The sequence below is a fragment of the Sorex fumeus genome, unplaced genomic scaffold (assembly GCF_029834395.1).
Source record: "Sorex fumeus unplaced genomic scaffold, SorFum_2.1 ptg000153l, whole genome shotgun sequence".
Lineage (NCBI taxonomy): Eukaryota > Metazoa > Chordata > Mammalia > Eulipotyphla > Soricidae > Sorex > Sorex fumeus.
This window is the reverse complement of record NW_026606210.1, coordinates 84,177-104,484: the sequence shown is the minus strand read 5'-3', so window position 1 is coordinate 104,484 and position 20,308 is coordinate 84,177. Positions and strand designations below refer to the sequence as shown.

The following is a 20,308-nucleotide window of genomic DNA, read 5'->3' as shown; positions in this document are numbered from 1 at the left end:
TGGAGGGAGTGTGCATGCGTGTGCACGACTGCGTGTGCATCGTGCATGCGCGTGCAGGGAGCACTGTGCAGATGTGTGTGCGAGGAGCAGTGTGCAGTGCCTGCAGGAGCCAGCTGTGTGCAGTGTGTTTCCGGGTGTGCAGTGTGCGCGGTCTGGGTGGTGCCTGACTCCCCTGAGCACCTCTCTGCAGTGTGGGTGTGAGCCACAGAAATAGGTGTTCTGTGCAGGCAGCCTTTGTCCCCTGGCCCTAAGTCTTCCTCCTCTGCTCCCACATTCACAGTGAGGCATGAGCACCCAAGCTCATGGTCTGGACTGGTCATCACTCCAGGCTGGCTCAAAGCTTGGCCCAGGTGGTGGCACAGGGCTGCCAGGGATGGTCAGCTTGGAGCAGGTGCTAGAGAGCAGTGCCGTGCCCCAGACCGCTGGCTCAGAGTGCTTGCAGGGCCCTGGGCAGCCGGCCCGCACCTCTCACCTGGGGGACTCCTATGAGGCTGGTACTGGGGTAGCTTGGAGGGTGGTGTGGAGTCGGCACCTGCTCACTCAACCCAGGGGTGCCTTCTCCCTGTCCCTCCTTCACCTGTGCAGTTCCGATACAAACGGCGAGTGTATGCTCAGAACCTCATCGATGATAAACAGTTCGCGAAGCTCCACACCAAGGTAAGGAAAGAGCTGTCGGGAGGGTCCCCCGGGGGATTTCTGGGCCGGTGTCCCCCGTCCTGGTCTTGGCTGGGTTTTGTGAGGTTCAAATGTCTCTCAGAAGTTCCCTTCTGGAGAGCCACCCCTGCTTTGCTGCCCTCTGGGGCTGGCCATCATCCTCCCAACTTTGTTCATCTTTGGTCCTGTTGGCAGAGACCAGGAGGGGTGTGGGGTGGCTGGCGAGCTGGGTGCAGATCCCTGGCAGCATGGTTGAGAAGTGGGGGTCTGTGAAGGCCCAGTGAGGTCAGGTTCTTGCTGACCCTCTGGTAGACCCTGGCTTGTGAGGGATGGACTGTGATGGGTGCAGTGCTGGCAGGGGAGACATGTGGTCCTGTGTAGACCAGGAGACAGGCTTCTAACCTGAGGGTTGTAAGAGGGTTGGAGGAAGGGGGGGCGGATAAAGGAGTCTGGCACTTCTGCAACCATAGATGTCCATTATTCGCTCCTGGAGGGACTCTGGTGTTGTTCGGAGGAGAAGGCCGAGTCCAGTGGAGGTCATTCCCAGCTGGCCTGAACTAGCCTGTCTGGTGTAAAACCCAGTCTCTAGGCTGGAGTGTGGGTCTGTGATGCTGGGCAGTCTCCTCTGGGGACCGATCCTCTAAAGCCTACAGGGGTTGTAATGCTGTTTCTGGAAGCTCTTCCTGGGCAGACTCCTGAGTTCCACTCAGGCTCCCAGGACATTTAATGGACAGTCTTTGGAACCCATGGTCCAACCACAGTGCCCCCACTGTGACTCTATGGCTCTCCCTGACTTCTGTGCGTAGTTGTCACTGGGCCCTCTCTGGCTGTTTCCCCGGGGTCCTGCCAGGACACCAGTGACACTTATTCCTCATTGAGCCTTACTCAGCTTCATCCATGTCCACCCACCTCCATAGGCTGGTGCTATTGTAGGTGTAGAAAGGATGGAGAGCATGACTGGTCGAAACCTAGCCATGGCAGCAGAGGTGTGTCCTCAGGTGTAGAAAGAGTGGAGAATGCTGGTTCAGACAGCTCATTCAGCCCCATGAATCTAGGTGCCAGCTCCCTACCTTAACCCCGTATACCTGCAGTCTACACAAGGTCCCCACCCTCTGTTTCTGGTTCCCTTCTTTCTGCTCATTGCCCTGACTCACTGCAGAGGCCACCTGCCATGGCATGGCTCTGTGGTGCCCCTCCTGCCTGTGTGTGTTCAGTGGCCCTGTGAGCCTGGGGCCTGCCCGGTGTCCCTGGCTTTGTGCTCTTGGCATCCACAGCACCTGAGGCTCCTGAGGCTTTGCTGAGGCCATCAGTGCATGTCTGGGAAGGAACAAGACAAGTGTGTTAAGGGTCTCACACGAGGGGTCTTCTTGGGGGCCAGAGAGTGACACTTCCACCTAGGAAGAGGGGGGGTGTCATGGCGCTATTAGACTGGGAACCCGGCATGAGGGCAGGAGCAGGCACTGTGATGGGGCTGGGGGCATTGGGTGGAGGGAAGGGCTTTAGCCTGCAAGTGTTCAGTAGGCTGGAATTGGACCTTGCAGTGAGGGCTGTGTGGGTGACAGTCACATAGAGGCCCCCAGGTAGCCTGAGGCAGTGGTTCCATGAGGTGATGTTGGACTGATCCCTGCTTGGCCCATCCAGGCAAACCTGAAGAAGTTCATGGACTACATCCAGCTGCACAGCACAGATAAGGTGGCCCGCCTGTTGGACAAGGGGCTGGACCCCAATTTTCATGATCCTGACTCAGGAGGTGAGTTTAAGAGCTGGAAGGGACAGGGCCATGGAGTGACCAGAACCATAACCTTCATCTGTCCCTGAACTCAGAGTGTCCCCTGAGTCTTGCGGCCCAGCTGGACCATACCACAGACCTGCTGAAGGTGCTGCGCAACGGCGGGGCTCACCTGGACTTCCGTACCCGCGACGGGCTCACGGCTGTGCACTGTGCCACCCGCCAGAGAAACGCAGCCGCCCTGACGGTCAGCGTCAGCGGAGGGGCGTGGGCGGGCTCAGGGGTGGGGGTGTGGCCAGAGAACGGGGCGGGGCAGGCTGGGAATGTGGGTGGGGCATGAGGTGTTAGGGTCCTGGGGAGTGGGGGGAGTGGGTGGGGCAGGGCAGTGGCCCTGTGAGCCTGGGTGGGGACCCCACTTTCCACGTGGGGCTGGGATGCAGGGAGGGTGGGGTGGGGGAGTGGGTGGGCCTGGGGAGTCCCGGGCTGGGATGTGGGTAGGTGGGGCGGGGTGTGGGCAGGGCCTGGCCCACGTGGGTGCTGAGGTCTCCTACCCGCAGACTCTGCTGGACCTGGGCGCCTCACCAGACTACAAGGACAGCCGCGGCCTGACACCCCTGTACCACAGCGCCCTGGGGGGTGGTGACGCCCTCTGCTGTGAGCTGCTGCTCCACGATCATGCGCAGCTGGGGACCACGGATGAGAACGGGTGGCAGGAGATCCACCAGGTGGGCGGAGCCGGAGGGCCTGAGGTGCGGGGGTGTGGGGAGAGGCAGCTGCCGGTCCCACAGCCCCCTCCGCCCCTAGGCCTGCCGCTTTGGGCACGTGCAGCACCTGGAGCACCTGCTGTTCTACGGGGCTGACATGGGCGCCCAGAACGCATCGGGGAACACGGCTCTTCACATCTGCGCCCTCTACAACCAGGTGTGGCCCTGGACCCTCCATGCTGGGCAGAGGGCCGTGGCCCTTCCTGCAAGCGAGTGGTAAAGGATGGGCGGGACCGCAGGCTGGCCTGCCCTCCTCTCCCAGGGCACTGCCTGTGTGAGTGAGTGGGCGAGTGCCCTGTGCGGGGCACTGACCCCTCCAGGGGTGAGTGCCCTGGTGCGGGCCACTGACACTACCAGCACTGTCCCTCACAGGAGAGCTGTGCACGCGTGCTGCTTTTCCGCGGGGCCAGCAAGGATGTCCGGAACTACAACAGCCAGACGGCCTTCCAGGTGTGCAGGGACAGGGCATGAGATGACCCCCGGGGGTACGCTGGTCACTGGGACCTGGCTCCTCCCACCTGGGTCGGCCCCTCTGAATGGGTGCGGGGCGGGCTTTGCAGGCATCCCCACAGCCCCTCCTGGACAGAGCAGTCTTGGTTCTGGAGGGAGAACAGGCATGGCCAGAGCAAGTAGAAGAAAGTTCTGAGGCCAGGTAGGGCCAGGATCGGCCCTTCACTCAGAAGGGTCACAGCTGTGGGTTCTTCCTCTGACTGGACCTTCCCCTGGCTTCAGGGTGAACAGGCAGGGTCTTTCTGTGGTCTGAAGCCTGTGGGGGAGGTTAAGAGGCCACGTCAGAGGGTTGGGACCACAGGAGGAGATGTGGAGAGTGCTGGCCTTGAGGCTGAGCGATGAAAGAGGGTCTGGGGGGCTTTGTGGAGTAGGGGAGGGTGGACAGGTCTTCACAGACTGGCCCTGCCTCCAGCTCCGAGTCTCCTCCTGGCAGACTGGGGCATTACAGTGGTCAGGGCAGGGGCCCAGCCTGTGTCCGAAATGGGGAAGGAACAGGTAAGGAGCCAGAGGGGCCACTGACCCCCCGCCCCCACCCCCCAGGTGGCAATCATTGCAGGGAACTTCGAGCTGGCAGAGGTCATCAAGACCCACAAGGACTCTGATGTTGGTGAGTTCTGCCCGTGCCCTGGGTGCGTTAGTTGAGGGGCTTGGGCACTCACCAGGGCAGTCCACGCCCCATGTCTCCCTCCACTTCTCCCTCCTAGCTGTTCTCTTTGGCCCATGGTCCAGTTGCGGCCCCTGCAGGGACAGGGAATGTTCCAAGGAGGGGCCCTGGCAAGGGTCAGCATCAAGTGTGTATTTGGCGTGGACACTGGTTGGAGGGGGGCTGGTTTATGTCCGCCCTGGGGTGAAAGTGGGCTTGGGTTGAGTTTCCCACTTACCACTGGAGGGTGTGGTGTGAACCTGCCCTTGAGAACCTGCCATCCATCCCCTCGCCGGGAAGCCAGGCCTCCCTGCCCTTCTCGGTACCCTTTGGCCCACTGTCCCCTTGTGGACACAGGTGTCTAGGGGAAGAGTTTTCTGGACCAGGCTCCTGGGTTCCCCCTTTTGCCCCAAGTCCAGCGTGCCCTGATTTATTTTGTCACTCTGAGCTCCATTGCTCATGGCCACTCCTAGTGGTGCTTAGGACACCCCTGTGGTACCAAGATTTGGGGTCAGCTATGTGCAAGGCAAGCGCCTGAACCCGCATTGGAACAGCATGTGCAGGATGGCTGATGTCTGTTTCCTGGTTCTACTCGGAAGCTGTGGACAGGGCAGGGGGGATTTTGGCCTGTGGCTCAAGCTAGTGTTAAATTCATCTGAAAGGATCTGCGTCTGTCTGTCGAGGACTTTTTCAGCTGACCTCCTTGCAGGAAGGCTGTTTCTGAGTCCTGTGCCTCAGGCTGTGTCTGTGTGGGGGGGGGCATGGGGTGTGTGACGCATGGGATGTGCATCGTGTGTCACGTGGGCTGTGTGGGCGTGGGGGTATGTGGCACACAGGTGTGTGGAGTGTGTGGTATATGGTGCACCGGGCGAGTGGCACAAGGGGTGTGTGGTGCCTCTGGGTGGAGTGAGCTATTGGGCAGACAGCAGTGCCCAGGCTGAGAGGGGAAGAGGCTGCCTGGCTTCTGGCTGGGAGCCTATCGAGTGAGCTTGGGCCTGGTAAGAAGGAGGGCTCGGGCATGTAAGGTTGTGTCCTGATAGGGGCCCAGAGCTCAGACCCGTGGAGCGGGCGTTCTGATTTGCTGATTAGGCCTCTGTGCCCACGTCTGGGAGGAAAGTAGGTCTGTCTGCATTCCAGTCCCATCCAGACCCCATCTGTGGGTGGGATTCGGCTCTGTGCTCTGAACTCCGGCCAGGAGGGTTGGAGGGAGGGCTTGTTTGTGCCTCAGCTGCCCCTCATGTCCGCAGTATGCCCTGTGCGCTCAACTCTGGGGTCACTCCGTGACAGGTTGGCTGGCCTAGTGCATGGAGCTCGGGCCTTGATGAGTTGAGGTCCAGGTGGTTTCTGTGTCTGTCTGACCTTTTGCGGACACTGGCTCTGGTGGTCTTGTGACCTACTCAGGTGTTAGTGTACACAAGGGTTACATCTTAAACGGGATGCATGACTCAGAAGATATGGCCACATGGTCTGAGCCACAGACAGTGCATTTGTGGGTGTTCACTTTTCACCCATGGTCCAGGTCTGTCCTCTCTGTGGCCCCCTAGTGCTGACCATGAGTCCATTTCCACACTCTGGGAAACTGAGTCCCAGAAAGGTGACTGTCCTTGTCCCTACACATTGAGTCCAGACACTTGTGACAGCCGAATGGACCCCGGAGAGTCTGGGATGCTGGAGCCTGTCACCCCTGGGGACAGACCCCTCCGAGCCTCTGCAGCCCTCTCCCCCACGTGGAAAGACATCTCTGCTCCACCTCGCCACTCTGCCCTCCTGGGTGCACTTATACTTCCTTCTCCTGGGCCTGCCGGGGCACGGTGCTCTGGGGAAGAGCTTTTCCTTCTGTTCCTCTGAGTCCCACACTCTGGTTAAATGTGGATTCTGACTCAGCAGGTCAGGGTGGCACCTGAGACTCCGCTCCCAAGTGCGGCTTGCGTGTGCAGCCCACATGTCCCTGCACGGGGTCTAGAGCAGGCCTTTGAACAAGGCCTTGCAGAAGGTTTGGGGTCGGAGAGAGTGCCCAGGTGGAAGGTGGCTGTGGCCCAGCACTCACCTACTCCCCAGCACCAGCAGGTGTGGCCCAGCACAGAAACGGAATCAGATTTATTGTCATCTGTAATTAAATTCAACACATAAAGTTTAGAATTTTAGAATAATTCAATAGCGTTGATTCCATTCACCAACTCTATTGACCCCCAAAGAAGCCTGTACATGAGGCTCCCCCAGTCCTGCTGCCATCACCATGCTTTCTGTCTGGGTTTGCTGCCCTGGGTATATTTCTTTCTTTCGTTTCTTACTTATTTATTTGCTTTTTGGGTCACACTCGGTGATACGCAGGGGTTACTCCTGGCTCTGCACTCAGGAATTACTCCTGGTGCTGCTTGGGGGACCATATGGATGCTGGATGCCAGGGATCAAACTCGGGTCAGCCACATGCCAGGAAAACACCCTCCCTGTTGTGCTATTGCTCTGGCCCTGATCTGGGTGTGTGTGTGTGTGTGTATATATATATATATATATATATATATATATGTATGTATATTACCATGGTATGTGGCCTTGGTTTTTCCTTCATTGCACAGCTTCTGTGGTGACTCAGCTGTCACTCAGGCCCCTTTCCATGATGACAGACTTACCATCAGTACAGATGTATGCAAACACACACCTGGTGATGATGGTGTGTTTCTACCCTGAGGCCACTGTGGAAGGCGCAGTGAGCATGTGTGTATCTGTCCTTGCCTGAGTACCTGTTTTCAGTGGCTTTGGGCATCACTGGGTCACGTGGTTGTTCTGTTTACCTTTCAGAGGAAGTTCCCAGCTGTTTCGCACCGTTTTGCATTCCCACCAGCAATGTGTTAGTTCTATCCTCCCAATACTTGTCAGGAGCTCTGTCTTGGATTCTGGTCGGCGTAAAGTGGTATCTCCTGGTGATGCTTGCGGCTTGCGTTTTCCTGATGACTCCGAAGGTTGAGCTCACATCTTCTTATGGTTTCATTGGCCGTTTGCATTTCTTCTTTGGAGAAATGTCAAGTCCTATGCTCATTTCTTAATTGCTTATAGGATAAGTTAGGAAGTATTCCCTCCTCCTGTAATTTTGGAAGAGCTTGAATAGGGATTGCTGTTAATTTTCTTGAAATATTCGGTAGACTTGGCCGGGGGCTGTGGCTTGAGAGGCAGACATGAGTGCCTAGGCTCCTCCCCAGCCCTACATGTCCTCTCAAACCTGCCAGGGATGACCTCCAGTGACAAGATGGTGGTGGATTCTGGCAGTGGTGGTGTGTGATGCAGCACTATTGTTTGCTAGGAGATTTGATACTGACTAGTCTCTTGTATGTTAAGATTTGTTTGTGTTACCTTGAGTTTTGTTTATGTCCTTGACTCTGTTTTGGGAAATTTGTGTTTTTCTAGAATTTTTTAAGTCTCATTGAGGCCATCCCATTTGTTGTCATACATTTGTTCAGGGTATAATCTTATATTTCTCTTTTATTCTGTAGGAAGCCCCATATTTAATTTCTTCCCCCCCCCCCCCCCCCCGCTCTTTCTTTAAATTGTAATTAATTCTGGGGCTTTGGGGCCACGTCCAATGCAGTGCTTTGTGCTCAAGACTCACTCCTGGTGGTGCTAAAAGAGAGTGTGTGGAGTTGGGGGTTAAATTGGGGTTGGCAGTACTTGGGGGACCATTGGGGATGTCGTGGATTGAACCCAGGTTGGCTTCATCCAAGGCATATGTTCTACCTGCTATACTATTGTCTGGCCACCAATATACTGGGTTTTTATTTTTATGGCTCCACCTTACACACAGCCGATCTGGGTTTGATTTCTCCGACCCTTTTGGAGAGCCCGGCAAGCTATCTAGAGTATCCCTCCCGCACGGTAGATCCTGGCAAGCTCCCCATGGCGTATTTGATATGCCAAAAACAGTAACAACAAGTCTCACAATGGAGACGTTACTGGTGCCCGCTAGACAGATAGGCTTCACCAATGGAATTCGGGCCACATACGTGTGACACTGGTGCTCTACCACTGAGCTGCACCCCCAGCCCAGGGTTATTGGTATTGAAAAAAGAAAACCACTGTATGGGGTGCGTCCTTGCTCAGGCAGCCTGAGGGTCCCTCCTGGCGATCCTCAGCCTTGCGGTGCAGGCCTGAGAGTTGAGGGCTCAGCCAGAGGGAGTTTCTGGGTCGCACATGGTAGCACCATGTGGGACCGGGCCAGGGCAGGACATCAGACCTGCCAGGCATCAGACCTCTTCAAAACATCCCCCTGGCACTTGAAGGACTGCAGTTTTATCTGTCTGTCTGTCTGTCTGTCTGTCTGTCTACCTACCTACCTACCTACCTACCTATTATTTGTGGGCCACAGTTGTCTCAGGGGCTCCTCCAAGTGTAATGCTTCAGAGCTTATGTGTCAGAGCTTCTCTCTGACCTGGCTGATCCATCTTTAACGTGTTCATAGCTACAGTTCACTCCATCCCATTTTATTTTAGTTTGATTTAATTAATTATTTTGGCTTAAGTTCAGCATCTTACCTGCTGTACTACCTCTCCCTTCCCCCTGCCCCCATTTTTGTTTTTTTGTTTGTTAGTGGGCCACACCAGCAGTGTTTAGGTTACTCCTGACTCCACACTTAGGAATTACTTCTGTGCTTGGGGCACCATGTGGGATGCTGGGGATTGAACCTGGGTCAGGCCATTATAGTATATTGTTCTTTTCATTTGTCTCAAAACTGCTTTCTAGTTTTCCTTGTTTCTGTTCTCACACCTGGGTTGTTTAAGAGTAGGTTGTTTGATTTTTATGTATTTGTGAATTTTTCACTTTTCCTCTGTTCTTTTTTTTTAACTCCTTATTTATTTTATCCTTATAAAGTAGTTAACAATGTTTGATTACATTTAATATTCGAACACCAATTCCACCACCATGACACCTTCCCACCACCATATTTTGGATATTTCCACCCTGAACACCAATCCCTGCCCCCCAAAGCAGAACCGAAATAATTTACTTTGTATTGTTTGTTATGAATAGTCCATTAAAAATGACCCCAAAAAAGTTTCTTAGAGGAAAGTGTGTGAAGATTGTTGTATTTTACTCAGGAGCATTAAGCCTTTCTATAAGAGATTACTAACATGTTGTTAAAGGTTTTGAGCCTTGTGTGCTTTTATACATGTGTATATATATATGTGTGTGTATATTTATATATCTGTAGTGCTGGAGTGATAGCACAATGGATAGGGCGTTTGCCTTGCACACGGCCTACCTGGGTTTGATTCCTCTGCCTCTCTCGGAGAGTCCGGTAAGCTACCAAGAGTATCCCGCCTGCATGGTAGAGCCTGGCAAGCTCCCCGCAGCGTATTTGATATGCCAGAAACAGTAAAAACAAGTCTCACAATGGAGACATTACTGGTGCTCGCTCAAGCAAATCGAAGAACAACGGGAGGACAGTGCTACCGTGCTATATATCTATAAAAATATACCTCCCCCTAGATTGGTTGCTTTCTACTTTAAACACTCAAATGTGGTGTACTACTCTTGGAATCTTAGTGGTGTAAAGTATGAGATTATGAGATGTTGCACGACTGCAAATGCGGCCTTGTGGTCCAGAAATAGCTTCATTCCTGGGTGAGGCTCCACCCGAGTGTGTGGAGAGCGACGGTGAGCACTGTGGCGACTGAGTTCTAGAGGTTTCCAGCTGCTGGGGCTGGCTCCTAGGGGCAGGGTGGGGCCTCACCCGCCCCCCTCTGGGGTGCCCTGAGTGAAACAGCTTGGCACGGGTTCCAGTGGCATGGTTATGGTGACTGGTTTTATGCTCTCTTCCAAGAGATTTGTAATGAGTCTCTGGATCATGGCCATTGATGAAATTATCTAGCCCCAGTCAGAGGTGGCTTGTGGGCATGACTTCCAAGTTGCTGGAAACAGCGGGAGATGGGGAAGGTCACCCCTTCCCGGTTCCATTGAACCTGGAGTTTTCAGCCACAAGTCCCACATACCTGGATTTCCCTCTGGGTGAGGCTCGGCTTGAGCATGTGGAGAGTGGCCGTGAGCATGGCAGAGGTTGAGTTCTGGAGGTTTTTGGCTGCCGGGGCGGCTCCCTGGGGCGGGGCGGGGAGCTCACCCGCCCCCCTCTGGGTTGCCCTGAATTTTTCCGCTGCTCTTAATTCCTGGCTTCATTCCATTCTGACTGAAGAAGACTGTTCCAGCCTCTGTAAATGTCGTGAGAGCTGCTCTGTGGCATGGCATAGTCTCTCCTCGGTGCTGTGCCACATCTCCGGGGATGCTGTGGTGCTGCTCCTGTTTGTGAATGTTTGCCTAGACTTGCTAGGTGCCAGGTCCAGATGTGCGCTGTCCTCTCTGGTCTATTCCTGACTGTGGGGCTGAAGCCTTCTCGACTGCGGCGGACCCTTCTCCTTCACTCCTGTGCCAGAATTGGTTTCCTATTTCTGGCACTTTGTTGTTGGGTGTATGTTATTCTTAGCTTTACTTGATGAATTGATACCAACATATCAAGTCCTTTTCTTTCTATTGCCACATTTTAAAGTATATTTTCTCTGATTTTAATAGAGCTGCTCAGGGCCTCGGGATGTGACTCACATAGGCATTCTAGGGCTGACTTGTGCAAAGCCCTGGACCAGTCCCGGCACTGCTGCTGAGTGTAGCACTCACAATAAAAAAGTTACTTTGTTACTTAGCTTTCTTCTGGTTACTGTTTACACAGAATATCTTTCAGTATCTTCCTATTTTTGTGGTTCTTGTTTTAGAGCTCAGAAGCTATTCTAGATTCTTGTTCAGGGTTCTGGCTGGTGCTAGGGGCACTTGCTGTGTCAGGGATGGACCCCCAGACCTCCTGCAAGCGAAGTGTGCACTCAGGTGCTGACCTCTCTCTCTAGCCCTGTCCTTGTATTTTATTATTTTTTGGTGGGAAACACATCCGGCTTACTCCTGACTATGCATCCAGGGATCAGTCTGAGAAGGACTCAGAGGACCATATGGGATGTTGGGGATTGAACCCAAGTGGAGTAATTGCCTCTCACTGTACGATTTCTCCAGTGCTATGTGTTTCAAACCTACTCTCATCTCTGGAGCTACAGTGAGATTTTGTAATATAGTTGGATTGTGATGTTGGCACATGGTGACACTCTCTGCTTTTCCAAATAAAGTTTTATTGGAACTCCACCATACTCATTTGTTTATCTGTTGTTTGTGGCAGTTTTCCTGCTACAGAGGCAGTGTTGAATCGCTGCAGCAGAGATTATGTGACTTGCAAAATCTTAAATAGAAAAGAAACAAAAGCTTTTTTTCCTCTTGGTGCTGGGGAAGCGAACCAAGGTCTCCTATGTGTGCTTTTGTTTTCGCTTTGGGGTCATACCTATTGATGCCCAAGGCTTACTCTTGGCTCTGGACTCAGGAGTTACTCCTGGTGGAACTCAGGGGACCATACGGACTGCCTGTAATTGATCTCAGTCGGCTGAATGCAAGGCAAATAAATATCCTACCTGCTGGACTATCGCTCTGGCCTCATGTGAAGATAGCACTCTGCCGCTGGGCCACATTCCCTGTAGTTAGTATCTGGTTTTATAAAAACTTACAAAATAGATCCCATCAGCTTACAATACCAGGGAAATTAATAAGTATAGTATAGCCTCCCGGCTTACATATGCATGTGGTCACTGCACCCAGCACCAACAGTCCCAGTTTGACACACTGAAGGACCCCACTGCCCTTCCCTCCACTCCTCCTCCCTCTGGTAACTATCGCAGCTTTTCAAGAGTTGTTTTTGTTGGGTTTTGCAAACTCATTTGCTTGGGTTATTTATATTCTACATATGAGCACAACCATCCGGTAATTGTCTTTCGTATCCTGCCTTTACTCCCGTTGTGGGGCACACCCAGTGATTCTCAGGGGACCCTTTGGTGCTGGGGATGGAGCCCTGGCCTCCTGCATGCACAGCCCACACTCAGCCCTTTGAGCATCTCCTGACCCCTGGCTTCAGGCACCTCCATCCAAGTCCCACAGTGGGCAGAAGCCCCACACTTGGGATTCTTTTAGATAGTCTCAGCTCTGGGGTGTGTCTGTATTCCAGGTCTCAGTCCAGCCAGCCAGACGGCAGTGGTGAGGTTTGTGTCCTGCGAGTGGCAGTTCTAGGAGTGGATCTGATGGGAGGTGTAGGTGTCTGCCCCAGGTGGTAGAGATGAAGGCACCTTGTGGTCAGCCTTGGTCATGGGGTGCCCACTGTCCTGGGGGGCCTGACTGGAGGCTGCTCCTGGGACAGGATTTGACTTTTAAAATCTAGAAAGTCCAGTCCAGCAGAACGTGTTGGTCACCCTGTCTGCTGCCCGAGTCTTACCTGCTCCCCTCCCCTCAGTACCATTTAGGGAAACCCCCAGTTATGCGAAGCGGCGGCGGCTAGCTGGCCCCAGTGGCCTGGCCTCACCTCGGCCTCTGCAGCGCTCGGCCAGTGACATCAACCTGAAAGGTGAGGTGCAGCCGGTAGCCTCCCCAGGACCCTCGCTGCGAAGCCTTCCCCACCAGCTCCTGCTCCAGAGGCTGCAGGAAGAGAAGGATCGGGACCGGGACAGCGACCACAATGACCTTGGGGGCCTTGTCGTACGCTGGGGTAGCCAGAGCAGGATCAGGTAGGTGGAACTGAGGAGCACCCAGACTCAAGCCCCAGGAGCCAGATCGGGAGTCCGAGAGAGGCGGGTGAGGCCTGGTGCTTCTGCAGAGACGGGCCAAGACTGGGGTGCGTAGGGAGTTCCCAGGCATCCAGGAGGACCTCCTGGATGAAGAGTGGAACAAGGTGGGGTCTGCTGGCTGGGGTCATCTCTGCTGGAGCTGGGATTTGCCCTGTGTAGTCTGGAGGAGTCTTGCCTGGCACGTGGTCTAGAAGACCCACTGCAGTGAGGAGGGTGAGGCCTGGAAGGGTGTGCTGGGGGGAGGTGGAGAAGCTGGAGAGCTGTCCCCGTCAGCCACAGGATCCGCTGGGCTCCCCACCCCCCACCACACCCCCGTGAGGCCTTGAGGTATCCCCTGAGCTCTTGAGTCCGTGCTCTGGGCTCACCGTGGGAAGCAGGAGGGGGGCACTGACTGCAAATGTGGAGTGGGCTCTTGTGCAGGCCTGTTTCCACTGGCCACTCTGAGCCTGCTCTTCACCTTCTAAGGGAGGATGGGAGCTTGGTGGGGGCTCCTTGGAACCCGCTGGGGTCCCTCCTCCAGCCCCAGAGGGCAGCCCTGAGTTCTTGTGACTTTGGGTTTCTGAGCCGTGAACCAGAGGTGCTGGGAGGATGTTGAAGGGTTGGTCTCATGAGACAACCAGGCTGGGCTCGGCGTGGCAGCCCTTAGCCTTGGCCCTGGTGGGGAGGCTAGACAGAGCTGAGAGGCTGGGGCTGTGGCCCCAGGACACTCGGCAGAGCAGATGGCAAAGTTGTTCTTGCTGGCTCTGGTCCCACTCATCACCCTGTTGCTGGACCCCTTCTCTGCCCAGACCCCAGGCAGAACTTGGCACATTTGGTTTTGCTCCTGGGCTGGGGTGGTGTTGGCTGATACTTTCTCTGGTTCCACTTGCTCGTGGACGTCCGAGAACTACTGTGGGAAGCTCCAAGCCAGGCCCTGGGAAGTGCAGGGCTGTCCCTCTCCCCTTCCCGCAGACAGTGTGGTGCTGGTGCGCAGATGCCCAGGGGTCTGAGCCTGAGCTGAGCAGGAATTAGGTGGGCAGTGGTCGAGGGGAGGGTCTCCAGCTGAGTGGCCGGGATTCTCGGGCACCGAGGCGAGCCCAGGTTTGGGCAGGTGGCCTTCACCTTTAGGCAAAAGCGAGAAGGGGACATTTAAGCAGCGACTGGGGGGAGCCAACCACGCTCCACCTGGGCAGAGCCTGCAGGCAAGGTGGGGTCCCCAGAAATGTGGCAGAGAGGGCAGGTCTGCAGTGGACAGGCAGCTTGGTGGCCAGTGCTGTTGGAGGTTGGGGCCAGCAAGCGAGCAGAGGCTGGAAGGGAAAAGGGGGCACCCCTGCGCGCTCGGCAGGAGCGGCGCCCGAGCCAGGGAGGCGGCAGTCCTGGGGCCTGGCTGGGGGCCAGTGAGGTCCAGGCCTCAGGCTCGGTGCCCGGCAGGAGCGGCCTGGGAGGGTGGTCAGTCACCGGGACCTCCGGGGCAGTGTCCGGAGCGGCGCCCCGCACGTGGCCGGGACAGCCCCGGGGCCGCCCGGCGGGTTGGGGGCGTGGACGGGGGTGGGGTGGGGGCGTCGCCCCTCGCGGGGGTGGGGCTTCGCGGTGGGCGCGCGGAGCCGGCCCGCCCGGCCCGCCGCAGTGGCCCGCGCCCGGGGGGCGGCGGCCCCGCGCCCGCAGAGGGAGGAGCGCGCGGCGGAGGCGGGGCGCGGCGGGCGCGGAGCGGGCGGGCGGCCGGAGCCGGGCGCGGCGCGCGGGGGGTCGCGGCGGCCCATGGCGCGGGCGCGGGGCCGCGCCGAGCCGGGCAGGCCGCGCCATGGAGGCCCCGGGCGCCGGCTTCGCGTGCCCGCTGCCGCCCGGCATCGCGTCCGTCACCTACGTGTTCGTCTACAGCCCGAGCGGGCCCGGCGGCGCCGGCGGCCCGGGCCCCGCGCCCCTCGCGCCCCCCGCGCCCCCCGCGCCGCCGCCGCGCGGCCCGAAGCGGAAACTTTACAGCGCGGTCCCCGGCCGCAAGTTCATCGCCGTGAAGGCGCACAGCCCGCAGGGAGAGGGCGAGATCCCGCTGCACCGCGGCGAGGCCGTCAAGGGTGAGCGCGGGCCAGGGGGCGGCCGTCCCGCGGGGCCCTCCCGGCCGGGCACTGCCCGTCCCGGGGGAGCGAGCCCGGCTCCTCGCCCGGGGGCCTCTCCGGCCCCGCGCTGGGTCCGCGGCGGGAGGAGGGCGCCCGGGCCGGGGCCCTGCTCTGCCTTCTGTCCCCTGTGTGTCCATCTGTGTGTCTCTGTCCCCCACATGCCCATCCTGTGCGGGCCCATCTGTTCCCCTCTCTGCTCGGTGGCTCCCGGGGAGAAGGCCGGGCGAGGGAAGGAGCTGGTGGGTGGTGGGCAGGGGGCCCGGCCGCCCTGCCCTGCCCTGACAGCCCGCCCGGCTTCTGTCCCCCCAGTGCTCAGCATCGGGGAGGGCGGTTTCTGGGAGGGGACCGTGAAAGGCCGCACGGGCTGGTTCCCAGCTGACTGCGTGGAGGAAGTACAGATGAGACAGTATGACAACCGGCACGGTGAGTGACCCCCCACCCCGTGCCCCTGGCAGTGCCCTCCTGGTCCTGCGTGGAGCTCAGTCCACATGGCTGTCCACCGAGGAAAGGCTGACCCCAAACACACGTTTGAATAAACTAGTGTGCAGGATGCAGACACGGGGCCCTGCACACACACACAGGCGGACATGTAAGAAAGCATGCACCCGTGGGAGCCCCCGTGAACACAGGGAGAACACACGTGCGCAGGAAGTCACATGTGCACAAAGGAAGCATTTGCACACAGAACACACGTGCACGGGAGATCCACGCACATAGGAAGAACACATGGAGATCACGTGCCCATGGAAGAGTGGTTTCACGCAGAACACGTGTGCATACATGAGGAACACTCGGCACTGGACATAGTGCACATAGGGAGTACATGTGCAAATGTGACTGCCGTGTGTGCACGCAGGAAGCATGTGTGCACAAGGAGCTCGCATGTGCAGATTGGATATCACACTGCCTAGGAGGACCATATGTGCACACACATGTGCACACATGACCATAGAGGGAGTCCCATGTGTACGCTGGGAGACGGCATCTGTGTACAGGAAGCACTCATGTGCACGGGGTCAGAGACACACCGGGGTAGTGCATGTACAGCTGGTAGAGCATACTGATACAAGATCATGTGTGTGCACAGTGGAACACATGCGCACAGGGAAGGCTCAGCTGCACACTGGCCTGCAGTGGTGATGGGTGGCACCTGCTCACAGGGGCATAGGTGCAGATGGGTCTGTGTGACCTCTCAGCGTGCAGTTCTGAGAGAGTGGGTGCCTGGTGGGTGTGTGCTGTGCACAGATGGACGGCAGAGGGTCAGTGTGAGAAGAGAGGCATCCTTCCTAAGGGGGAGGCCAGATGAAATGAGGCCACGTGGGCACAGAGGGGCTGTGGTTGAGAAGGGCGTGGGGGTCACCATGATGTGAAAAGGGCAGGTGAGGGGCTCGCTGTGAGGTGAGGAGGGGTTGGAGGGTCATCAATAGGTGACGAGGGTTTGGAGGTTCACCATGAGATGAGGAGGGTGGGGAGTCACCATGAGGTGAGAAGGGGTTTGGGGATCACCATGGGGTGAGAGGGGGTTGAGTGGTCACCATGAGGTAAGGAGGGCAGGTGGGGGGTCACCATGATGTGAGGAGGGCAGGTGAAGGGTCATTATGAGGTGGGAAGGGTGGTGGGTTACCGTGAAGTTAGGAGGGGTTGGAGGGAGTCGTCATGAGGTGAGGAGGGTGGGTAGGGTCACTGTGAAGAGAGGACAGGGTGGGGGTCACCATGGGGTGAGGAGGGAGTGGAGGGTTACCACGAGGTGAGGTGAGTCAAGGGTCACCATGATGTGAGGAGAGGGTAGGAGGTCACCATGAGGTGAGCAGGGTGAGGGGTCAGCATGAGGTGAGGAAGGGGTGGGGGTCCCCATGATGTGAGGAGAGTTGGGGGTCACCATGAGGTGAGAAGGGCAGATGGGGGTCATCATGGGGTGAGGAGGGGGTTGGGGTTACCATGAGGTGAGGAGAGTCAGGGGTCACCATGAGGTGAGGAGAGGGTAGGAGGTCACCATGAGGTGAGGAGGGTGAGGGGTCACCATGAGGTGAGGAGGGGGTGGGGTCACCATGAGGTAAAGAGGTTGAGGAGTTACCACGAGGTGAGGAGAGGTGAGGAGAGTCGGGTCACCGTGAGGTGAGGAGGTTGAGGGGTCACCATGAGTTGAGGAGGGTGAGGGGTCACCATGAGGTGAGGAGGGTGAGGGGTCACCATGAGGTGAGGAGGAGTTGGGGTCACCATGAGGTAAAGAGGTTGAGGGTTACCACGAGGTGAGGAGAATCAGGGGTCACCATGAGGTGAGAGAACAGGGGGTCACCGTGAGGTGAGGTTGGTGGGTAGGGGTCACCATGACGTGAGGAGAGTGGGGAGTACCCTCGGTGAGGAGGGCGGGTGAGGGGTCACCGTGAGGTGAAGAGGTATCCCTGTGAGGTGAGGACGGCAGGTGCGGGGCAAAGGCAGCAGTTCTGGTGTGCGGAGCCTGACTGGCCTCACTCGCCCACTGGTCCACAGGTGCACGGCCAGGGCAGCACCTGATTACGGGGGAGACCTCTGACCTTCCCAGTGCTCCATGGTGCAGTAGCACTTCCTGCCTCATGGTTGTGTTGGACCAGGGTCTCGGGTACTCCCCTGAAATGGCTTGCGCTGGACTGGCTCTGCCCTCCTGCCCTGGGCTGTTTCAGGGAACCCTCCCCTGCACGTCATGAGCAGAGCATGGCAGAGCACGGCAGAGCACGGCAGAGCATGGAGTGCCCCCAGACAGGTGCCTCTCCTCCACGTGCCTGGCACCTTCTGATGCCAGATTGAGACAGAACACGCCCTGTTCTGTCGGTAGGTGGGTGCGTGTCTCAGTGATTTCTGGGGAGAAGGGGGTCTTCAGGCCTGGAGAGCAGGTCGGAGTCCTGGGAACCTCCTGGTTTGAGAAGTTTGGATCCAGAGCTATGTGGTCATGAATGGAAATCTGGCATCAGGCAGGGCTGGCCAAGAAGCGCCGGGCCTACAGGAGGGCATGTGTAGAGGTCTCAGGGCCATATTTGTGCGGCTGTGGTGCTCGAGGCAGCCCCGGGGCTGCCAGTGGAGGTGCCCATGGTGCTGAGCCCTGAACGAAGCCTTTGGGTCTTGTTTCCTCTCTGGTCTATGTAGCCCCTGGAGGCCCCAGGGTATTGCATAGGTCCACGGGATGAGATGAGGGACCAGACCAGCCCACTGCAGTAGGACCCACAGGATAGAAACAGGCCCGAAGGGGTCATGGGCAGAAGGCTGAGACATGATGTTCCAGGTCGGTGGTTTTCAGCCGTGTCCCACGTGCGGGCCAGACCGTCTTCTCTGCCTTTTCGTGACTGCTCTAGTGCCCAGCCCAGAAGGCGGTACCTGGCCCACAGCAGCAGCAGCACTGACCCTGCATGTCCCTTAGTGCTTGGCACGAGAGCTTCTTGCTGCCCCAGCCCACCTTGTTTCTGGGGTCCATGCCAAACGGCCATGTGTATGGGGCGCCTCCTGGGCAGGAGGGCCTCTGCTGGGCCCCAGGCTGCTGGGTGCTGACTGCATGCACGGGAGGGGAAAGCTGGACAGAGGTGCTGGGACCAGGGCTGGTGGCATGGAGTGGTTGGTGCAGGGGACGGGGTGGGGGTGGGGTGGTGGGACCGTCCCAGGCACCCGTGGACCCCTCATCGGGATATCCACTAGTGTTTGCCTTCTGAAAGAAAATGTCAGAAGGTTCCTGAAAGAGGAAGAAATTCATGGAGAATGGGCACTTCTGTCTGCAGCTGCTCTGAGTCCTGCCAGAGGCCAGACCAGCCCAGGAGGTGAACTGGTGTCTGTCAGGCCCAGAACCTCACAGTGAAGTGCTTCTGAGATTGGGTTGGGGGAGAGTGACTTGCAGGCAAAGGAAGGGTGCTGCCATGCCCCACTGTGGGCTTGGCCAGTGCCCGGGGTTGGGCCACATGGGCCTGTGGCACCTGTCCGCCTGGGAGGGGCTTTGGTGAGTGCAACCGTGGTGTTGGGCCCAAAGCTGCGTCTTGAACAGCACCCAGCCCACTCCTCTCTCTGGTGCTGGTACTTTCACAGGCTTTTGTGTGTCTGATCAATGAAAATGGAAAATGAACTTGTTATGTAATAACCAGATTTGGTGGACTCACCCCGAGCAGGCCGGGGCTGCAGAGAAGCTCAGAGGACAAAGTGCCTCTGACGTGGGCCCCCAGGGTCCACCTCTGCTCCCATATGGTCCCCAGCCCCACTGGACTGGCAGCTTTGAACTGTGTGCCTTGATGTCTGAGGCTCACCAGGAGGGTCCCCCAGCACCCTGAGTGTTGCTAGAAGCTCCTCCCCACAAAGCAGAGCCTGAACAGGGCAGGCGGGTTGGTAGTGCTTGCAGTCAGACACTGCAGCTGCCGGATGTGAAGGGGGTGTGACGTGCTCCCAGTGGTGATATGATCCTGGTCCTGGAAGGCCTGGGGGTGTTGCATGGGCATGGGGGGCCATGGGCATGGAAGATGCTGGGGGAGGCTCTAGGCCATCAGCATGGGGTGGGGGGCTCGGGGATCCGGGGGCAGGTCCTTTGTAGAGAGTTTTTCCATGTCCAAGGACAGGTTTCAAGGCAGCTCCTGGCGCAGGGTCGTCTTTCTCCTCCTCCTCCTCCCTTCCAGAAACTGCTGTCCACTCTTGGTTGGCCTTCACCCACCCGCCCCGCCATCCCTTCACTCATTCCTCAACCTGCCCCTTCCCCCTCACCCCTTCCTGCCCTTCTCTTGGTTCTCAGTCCCCCACCCCGCTTTCCCCCGCTTCCACGTCCTTTGATTCCTGCCTGAGCCCCCACCTTTCTGCTCACCCTCCCTGAGGTCCCCACCCACTCATCCTGTGGTAAGTGTTCAGAGCCAGCACCTGTTGTCCAGATGGGTGCCTCCAGGGCAGACATGCGGGGACAGGCAGGATCAGAGGTGAAAGCTGTCTGTGCCCACCCCCAGAGGCCACCACATGGGACAGTGGAGAAAACCCTGTTCCCTGTCTGGCCTCACTTCCTGCAGCGGCTTCTCACTGCCCCTGCACACGCCACGTTCATGTTCTAGAGTGTCCCTGCTCCCCCAAGCCTGTGGCCTGCAGGCCTCTCTCCCTTCCTGGTGCAGCCCAGGGCAGCCGGCCTGTGACACAGACTCTCTGCTCCCTTTCTGCTCAGTTCTCCGCATTTCCTGCACTCGGCACGTCGGCTCTGTGGGCTCCTGTTTCCTGTCTCTCCTCTGGGGGAACAGACTCTGCGG

The 20,308-nt window shown here is 57.5% G+C and overlaps 1 protein-coding gene across 4 annotated transcripts in view; it reads left to right on the top strand.

The window, feature by feature from the left end:
• Positions 1–20,308, top strand: part of SHANK3 (SH3 and multiple ankyrin repeat domains 3) — a 48,470-nt gene that overhangs the window by 885 nt on the left and 27,277 nt on the right. For all 4 annotated transcript variants that reach the window (XM_056107057.1, XM_056107059.1, XM_056107060.1 and 1 more), the window contains exons 3-12: positions 586–657; positions 2,296–2,404; positions 2,479–2,630; positions 2,941–3,108; positions 3,188–3,304; positions 3,520–3,597; positions 4,198–4,264; positions 12,654–12,924; positions 14,842–15,035; positions 15,387–15,500. In XM_056107057.1, the coding sequence (XP_055963032.1) occupies positions 586–657; positions 2,296–2,404; positions 2,479–2,630; positions 2,941–3,108; positions 3,188–3,304; positions 3,520–3,597; positions 4,198–4,264; positions 12,654–12,924; positions 14,842–15,035; positions 15,387–15,500 (1,342 nt within the window). The remainder of the gene's footprint in view (positions 1–585; positions 658–2,295; positions 2,405–2,478; positions 2,631–2,940; positions 3,109–3,187; positions 3,305–3,519; positions 3,598–4,197; positions 4,265–12,653; positions 12,925–14,841; positions 15,036–15,386; positions 15,501–20,308) is intronic.